Source organism: Aplysia californica, unplaced genomic scaffold (genome assembly GCF_000002075.1).
Source record: "Aplysia californica isolate F4 #8 unplaced genomic scaffold, AplCal3.0 scaffold00475, whole genome shotgun sequence".
Classification (NCBI taxonomy): domain Eukaryota; kingdom Metazoa; phylum Mollusca; class Gastropoda; order Aplysiida; family Aplysiidae; genus Aplysia; species Aplysia californica.
Genome location: NW_004797745.1, coordinates 76,994 through 85,811, shown reverse-complemented (window position 1 = coordinate 85,811; position 8,818 = coordinate 76,994). Strand labels below are relative to the sequence as shown.

Below are 8,818 nucleotides of genomic sequence, written 5' to 3'. Positions count from 1 at the left end.
TTCTCTCTCTCTCTCTCTCTCTCTCTCTCTCTCTCTCTCTCGCTCTCTCTCTCTCTGTGTCTCTCTCTGTATGCGTGTGTGTGTGTGTGTGTGTGTGTGTGTGTGTGTGTGTGTGTGTGTGTGTGTGTTGTGTCTTGTGTGGGTATGTGTGCTATTGAAAGTGTTAGTATGTGTGTGAGAGGGTGTTTTTTTGTTCTTTATTCTCTCGTCTCTTTCTCTTTCTCTCTCTCTCTCTCTCTCTCTCTCTCTCTCTCTCTCTCCTCTCTCTCTCTCTCTCTCTCCTCTCTCTCTCTCTCTCTCTCTCTCTTTGTCACTCTCCACCGCTCTTCCTATTTGTGTGTCTCTATCAGTCTATTAGTTACACGTCTGTCATGACATGTAAGTGTAATCTAGTAGGAAAAGGAAAAGGGAGGGAAGGGGTGTTGATAGCTGTCCAAAGACAATGGTCGAATTTTAGGCAGATAGACTGTGAAAAAGGAAGGCCAGGGAGAGGGGGTGGGGAACGTAATATTTCAAGTAACCTGGGCAATTTCAAATGGAGTGCGTGTGACTAGAAGGATCGAAAATAGCTTTATTATGTTATAGTGAATTATGACCAACAGAACTTTTATTAATAGGTTATTGTCTTTTTTGTTCGCGTTTCTTCTTTTTTATGCTCCTGTTTTTCTGTTTCTTTGTGGGAACAGGGTTTCTGCTTATGTGTTCTTTTATATGACTCTGGTATCTTCTTAGAGACTCTGGTTTTGATTGTTTTCGAGTAGTATTTTATTTAGGTCTTTCTCAGTAAAGTGGACTGGGGAGGCGGTGACGGTTGTTTGTCGGTGCGGTGTTCAGTTTCATAGAGATTTTTGCCGGGGATGTTTTAAAACAAAAAAGTAATCTTGTACTTGATGGAAAAGCTAGCACCAACGACTGTTACCCCCTCTCTCTTTTCTTATTACCCTAGTCTCTAGCACTCGTGCTGGTCTGTCTCAGAGTATTTGCATGTTAACCCGCAAAGGACCTCCTACTACCTCGGTCGCGTGAGGAGGGCTGATTTTCGGTCAGCGTGAAACGTTCTCGCCGGTGCTGTGCTGGGGACTTTTTTCCCTATCACATTACTTGTCTACTTTCGTTACCAAGTCGCTCAATGCTTGAGTACACGAGCTGAATTGAGTCATGGCGTTGGATACTGCAAGTCGAAACGACATAGGCCGGTTTCTGATTGAACCAGATAGAGATGATAACAAGCTTGAAAGGACACGTCGAAGAAAATCACAGTTTATCATATTTTTAAAATTTAAGTGAAGAGAATTCCATCGGAAAAATATCCACCATCATATTGTAGTGTAGGGAAAAATCAATGATATGTAGTTTGACAGAAACCGCCGAGGGATAGGAAATAAGTAGGATTAAGCAGTGCCGACCGCCAACTACCTCTTTAAATCTTTGTATACCACCCGTCTCAGATTCAACTTCCTCACGCTTTCCCTTTCGATTACTTTTCCAGTTGTGATTTTCTTTAAATGTTTTATTAGGTGTGTGTGTTGGGGGGCGGGGGTTCTTTGAATTGAATTCAGTAAGTAACAACAATAATTAACGTTGAATCCACATTTCTGAAACACCCCCAATAGAGCATGGGTTTCGAAAATTGAAATTGAATTGAGCTTTTGTATGTCTGCTCCGCTTTATGAATAAAATTTATTTTGAATATGGCGTTAAATTAATAATGATGGGATTTAAATAGGAGGTCTGACCTCTTAATTATTTAGCAGTTTTATTGTCGAATAAGGAGACAAACCAGTATGCGTGCTCCATGAGCTCAGTGGGTATAATGGTGGACTAAGGAGAGGAGCGTTCTGTTTCGAATCAATGTCGTTTTATGGCATAACTCTAAAGTTTACCCTAAATTTAGTTTAGAAATAAAAGTGCAGTATTTGCTTAGATGATGTGTAGTATTAAACGTATGAAGTTTCGCGGATTAAAAATGCTAAAATTAAGAGAGAAGCCCGCAAGATGAGCACCTCCACAAGTGGAGCTCTTAAATGCTCAAAATGTAGCAAATATTTCTCTGCAGATTGGCCTCATTGGTCATAGCAGAAACCACAAGCCACCTGAACCTTCAAAGTTTCTAATTTTCTTGAGAAATATTCTCCTCTTCGAATGCACTGGTCATCAGTATAACGCCCTGACGAACCCTGATGTATCCCAACCAGCCCAGGGTGGCCTTGGCAAATAGGGTCTCAGCAGGCCCCACCCTTAGTGACCTGAATTGTGTCAATGAGGGAGTAAAGTCTCTCCATCTTTTCAACAAGCATTTTATTGTTGTTCTCGTCCCCAGTAAGACGTACGAGTCTGTGGCTGTCCGACTCCAAGAGCTCGCGGAGGAATACAACATGACGATCAATCACGTCATGGACTACCCAGAGCCTCATCTCACGCTGGTGGCTGGCAACCCATTCCCGAACATTGTACAAGAGACTTACATCGAGACTAGAGGTTTGTTTGTTTGTTTGTTTCCATTTTTAAAAAATGTAGACCTAAGTCTTAGTGTTATCACGCACCCACAAGTTTTATGATTTGTTTGGGGTAAAATGAAGTAGACTAACCAGCTGAAAATGCTACTTGTCCAAGATAATTACCTTGACCATTTCACTTTCTATCAGCCCCCCCCCCCCCCAACCTACGTGCGTTCTAACTGTAATGACTCTATCAAAGACGTCAACCAGTCTAAGACAACCACTTTTCCCCTCGACAGTGAATGGACGATTTTCACTAGACTGTAAATCGACACAATAGCATTTTGTGCTGTGGAGAATGTTAGACATTCAGTCAGAAACAATAAAGGGAGAAACAAAATATATAGGACTAGCCAGTGGCACCCTTTAACTACTTTAAGACCAGAGGTTGATTTGTTTGTGGAAAGAGAAGTAAATCGACTGGGTCACTTTGCACAGGGTAATTTTGTACGGCTGACGTACAGAGACAGAGGGGAAGAAAAGAATATGCAGGACCTACCAGTGCGGTCTTTTAACCACCTGCGGACCAGATGTTTGTTTGTTTGTTTGTTTGTTAACTTCTGTTAAAAAGAAGCATATGGGTACAATAGCTATCACTAAGTTGCAGGGAAATAGCAAGTTTGATAGAGAAAAACAACGTTGGGAAAGAAATGATGTTGGATCTTCCAGTGGTGTCCTCCTGTCACTCGCAGGTGAGGCGTATGCACAGCAGTAACAGTTATATTTAGATTTTGATGAGCACAGTAGATTATTATGTTGGCTCTCTGCTGCTTGGAAAGAGGGTACAAACTTGGCCTGTCACTTGCAAGCTCACGGTTCAAAGCGGAGTGTGGATTTTACTATAGTATTTCTCTTAATAGAACTGGTTAGTGAGCTATTTCTCTCCTAAAGGGGCAATGGGGGGGGGGGGGGGGGAGGGAGGGGGGGATGAGTGTTTTCCACGTATGGATAACCTGGATAGAGAGCAATACACTTTACAACTATCCCACCAGCACGGTTTTAAACAACCACAACGACATCCACAACAACATCAACAACAGCATCAGCAAACACGAAAATAATAACAACACAATTATAAAGGGAAAATGCTGGGCTTTTCAACCTTTCTAAGGTTAAGTTCGTAACGCCCGTTAATGTTCGATTATTCCCACCCCTACCCATTTCGTGTTGTGGCGTTGAGTATGAAAATTTAGTGGACTATGCTGCTACTTTACCCCTTTACAGATGAAATTGTTTGTATGGAGAGTGTGGAGGAAATGAGAGGTGTGACGTCACGCTAATACAAACTTTCTTGATATTCAAACTTGCCAAAGATAATGCGGAAGAGTTTTATTCCATAATATGACAATCACTGCAAACAAACTGTCCCTGTTAACCAGTTGTTTGTTGTTCATCTCTTTAGCTTACTTTATTACAGTTTAAAAGCGTTATGCTTTTGTGAAACAAGATATCTCGACGTGCAGTAGGGGTGACATAAACACAATGATATTGGCCACAGTTGAGCAGCAGAGGTAAGGAAATGCGTCTTGCAATCAATGTCAGTTTTCTCGGAACAAATATTAGACTCCCAAAACCCAGTTCCTGTTGTTTGCTGTTCAGTGTTTGCTTAATTCTAAGCCGTTCACTGGCGCCAGTCGTATAACTGTTCACTGTTGGTTCGAACCCTCAATCGGCTAGTTGTTGAACTGGGGTAGTTTAGAAAGTTTTTAAGGCTCTCCTCTTATATAGCCGTTGCGTTTGATTCGGAGCTCCCGCCTTATAAATTAATCAGCTTATAACTTTAAAAGAGGTGTTAAATCAATTCCATACCATACCTTCCAATGTTCTGTTTGCACGATTGGTTGGCTTTGTCAAGTTTTGCGGTCGTGTGTTTTTCGCGAAAATTGCTATGATGATTTCGTCTAGAGAGTAAACTCTCTACGGCTTTGCAGAAATGTTGCTGACATCAAAAGCAATTAAACGAGCAAACATTCTAGTGTGGATTAACGAACCATATTGAAAGAAGTGCTTAAAAATCACTGGCACTTTGTTTCGGAACAAGCCCGGTCCCTTTAACGCCAAGACATATTTGTGTTTCTTCATATTATTTTTGTTTTTGCTTCGCTTGCTGTTAACACTTTTAAGTGCTCTGGACACAGACTGTTAGATCATTTCATTTTCTAAATGGAACTCTTGTCTTGTTCCAAGACAGGTCACTTTGCACAAATGGAATGTACGAGATGAAGGAAAACATTTTAGACTCTTGTCAAAATTGAATCTCCGACCTTTATTGTTAGTCAAGGGTTTTCTCCTTTAAACTGACGACGCCACATCAGCTGCCTCGCTTTCCATTTCCAAAAGCATAGCTGATTTGGTAAAATTATGCTCCATGACAAGACATACCAAAAAGGCATTTGAAAATATTGATGACGTGAACTCAATTAAGAAAGCAAATATTCCAGATCCGGAACTGCTTAACAACTTCTATTTTGAAATCGTCAGGTTTTCCAAGACAAACAAAAATGTCAGCACCCCACTTCTGGGGAGCAAATTTCGTGACGATTAGATTAGTTTGAGTGACGGCCTCCGAGAGATGGCTATTGATTTATCTGAAGCTGGGCTTATCTTAATGAATGACTGGCGTTGGTGTCGTACACACGAGTGTCTTTTTCCGTACCCTTGTCTCCGCCTGCTTATTACGTCACAGTGTGCTTTTCGATTACAACACGTGCGAACGTTCTTTACCATGTGCCCTACTTTCCTTTCATCTTTTGAGTCCTACAGTGGCACCCCAGTTATACTAAACTGTCTCTACCAGAGCCCTTGGTGAGAAGAAGAGAACACTTGTCTGCAATTTGTTTTGTAAACGCGACAAAATCGAAGTGAAAAGCGACGGCCGTAGTGGGGGTGAATGTGCATCCCGTTTCTGGGCAGACTTTAAATATCAGCGGGAGTCGTTCTATTCATTTTTATCTTATTTAATTTTTTAGAATTCTTTTTGATTTCCACAGAATGCTTTGGTTTATGTATGTTCTTGCTCACGTTGCGCGCAATCTTTATGTCCAACACTGGGAAGGTATGAATGCGACTCGAACGTTTTCAAAATAGCGTACTTTTAAAACATGCATATTCATATTATTTGACATAACGTTGGTAAAGCGAAAACGACGGATGGCAGATGATACTAAAGCCGAGGTATACTTTTTAATTTTGTAGAAGTAAAATTCTGTTTAAGATTATTCTGTTTATTCGACCCGAATGTGGTCTAATGTGTGCATTCACTGGCTGGGCTGATGCCATGCCGTAACTCGACCATGGGAACCCAACGAATCAAACAAGTATTGATTAAAATTAGCGTACTATTAATAATGCCTAAAGGGAATACTGAAAATGAGTTCCATTGACGGGGCTTCTCAAACAGGCAAGTTGGCGTAGTAAAAGGCAAACAAGTCAATCTGATGAAGCTTTTTTTGCTATTGTTCTTTTTAAAAAAAGAGCATTACACATACGATCCTGTTAACTGAAAAATCGCATTCTGTCTGTAGACAACTCACTGTAATCGAACCTTTTTCGAAAGTATGTAGCGCTTGTTAACTTAGCTAGTATCATGCTGAGCCATGGTGCGGACGGCCGTAGTTTGAATCCCCGATGGGGCATTCTAGACCTTGGGTTATTCGGGAAGTTTTCAAGGCTGTCCGCCTATTTGGCTCATTTCTATCGAAGATGAATGTAAAATTCAGTGGTCCCGTCTCTTAGAACGGCTGTTATTTGGAAAGAGACTTAAACCCACGTACAATACTTTACTGCCATTTCTGAATATTATACAATGATGGTATAAACCATTTTCATTCTTACTTAACCCCTAGCCCTCTCCCCTAGGGGCTTCGGTCGTCGAGTGATTAGGCTACCGGACTTGTAATATTGAGATTATGGGTTGGGGAGCTCAAAGCTCAGCTCGGTCCCTTGTTGTATCTTTGGGAAGGGCGATTTACACGAATTTCCCATTTGACTCGGCTTTATCGGAGTTGGACATTAAGTTTGGAGGTCACTCCTCTCAGATAAACATACAGTGTTGAACTGGGCGTTAAACCTATACAATGATATACAAGTATTAAATCCCTTTTTTTTTCAAAGTTGCAATTCAAGTCATTTCCATTCTTCCCCACCCCCACCCCTGCCTTTCCTCCTGCACAGTGTACGTGTTCTTAGGTTATCTGAACGCTATGGTGGACATGATGATCAACCTGAACGACAGAGGACTTCTGGACACTGGTCAGTACGTGGTCATCTACGTAGAGTTCTTGGAGCACATTGCACACGAGCCCTTCAAGTATTTCAAAAGTAAGAACTTGTTTGCTCTTCCGTGGATTCACAAATGCGAACGCATACACACACATACACACACACAAACACACAGACACAAATACATTGACAAACACACAAACACACACACACAAGCAAACACAAACGCGCGCGCGCACACACAAACACACACACACACAAGCAAACACAAACGCGCGCGCACAAACGCGCGCGCACATACACACACACACACACACACACACACACACACACACACACGCCATATACGCAAACTTATATATACACAGATTCAGATACACATATTATACACCTTACATAATGTAGTCCACTTCCAAACACGTGAACATGCACACACAGACAGCCAACACGCTCACACACACACAAACACACACACACACACACACACACACACAAACACACACACACACACATACTCACACACACATTCACAAATAAGCACACAAAAATGAGCGCACAAACACATACTCCCAGAAGTGTCCGAAACACAAGTAAATGTCATGCTTTACCATCATTTCTCAGTTTTGTTAGCCTCCTATCCAACCCCATCTCTGAAAAAGCATAACGGTATAAAAAGACAAAAAAGCGCAAACAAACTCATATACCGAAAGCAAACAAACACACCAATATTCAAAACAGTTACCAGCCTTCAACAATACCACAACATATCCTCTTTCTTTTCTCTGTAAACTCCAGTACATGGATACAGTGAAATTCAGACGGGACTGTTATCATTTTCAACCTTCTATCTCTTTTCACTTTAATGAAAACCACCTGCTTCTCCTCCATTCAAATCAACATTTTCCCGTAAACCCCTTCATCCCTTTGCCTCTTACCGTCCAAGACATCCCGTTTTCCTTCTTACTTCCAATTCCCCGGGTAGTTTCCTCATTCAGTAGAAAACAGAAAAAAGAAACAATTATCTCCCCTTTCACCCAACCTTATCTCCCCACAGGGACGTTCGACTCCAATGACCTGCCCAATATACGAGGAGCCCGCTCGCTGTTAGTGGTCAAACCAAGTCCTCACCTTGACATTGAAGAGTTCCACAACAACGTGAGAGAGTATAACCAGAAACCCCCTCTCAACTTCACCACACCTGCAGACTGGAAAAAAGTTGTAAGTGGTGTTATGAATCGCATCTGAGATATATTTTTTTCTGAAACAGAAGCGTATTGGATTGTATTGCCCAAGCCGATGCAGTATCACATTTTTAAACAGTTGTTTTCGTTATAAATTGCGTAGTTGTTCTCTTCCGTGTGTAAGTCTTGTACTTCTAGGTGTGACCTATAGGCCCAACTTTCTTGCATATATTGTAACCAGTGACTAACAATACCACAACATGTTTACTTTCTCCATTTCTCTTCCCGTTCATTTTGTAATTTTGATAATTTGTGCGTATGATACGGTTTGAATTTATTTTTAACGGGAGGCTTTTTACCCAGCCTAATAAGAAATAATTGGAGGGTGCGGTGACGAAGTGGTTAGTGCGCTTGTCTTCGAGCCTCGGTTCGAGCACGGACTTTTTTCGACCCTCCTGCCCACCCAGCACTAATGAGTACCTGACTTCGAGTTGGGGAAGTAAAGGCGGCGTGGAAAGGAACTGGCCACAATACCACAATATGCGAAGCCCCAGGAAGTTGTCTCACTAACATGGCAATCCCCAATGCCCGGAACGGATGCAAGAACAATTTTACTTTAATAAGGAATTATTCAATGTCTCCAAGTTACGGCCGCGTATTCGTGTTACTGCCTTATTTAAACACATTTATGTAGGTGTCTACGACCCCATCGACACAATTTAGATGAATTAGGAGGCGGGCGTCCAACCCTGCCTGTCAGGGCCATCTAGGGCTGAAAGGGGTAAACATCCCAGTAGAAAAGCTGAGATATTCGATAAACATTCTCCCCACACGAGAACAGGTCCCCTGCATGCGATAGCAAAGTGCCTAACTGCTATACCACAATTGCTGGTTAAAACATGATCATGTTTCTCCCTT

At 41.7% G+C, this 8,818-nt stretch overlaps 1 protein-coding gene across 1 annotated transcript in view; it reads left to right on the top strand.

Moving 5' to 3' along the window:
• Positions 1-8,818, top strand: part of LOC101856751 (receptor-type guanylate cyclase Gyc76C) — a gene marked incomplete in the record, with an annotated part of 235,481 nt that overhangs the window by 175,902 nt on the left and 50,761 nt on the right. Inside the window, 3 exon segments of the mRNA XM_035971646.1 lie at positions 2,321-2,478; positions 6,672-6,818; positions 7,774-7,937. Of these exon segments, the coding sequence (XP_035827539.1) occupies positions 2,321-2,478; positions 6,672-6,818; positions 7,774-7,937 (469 nt within the window).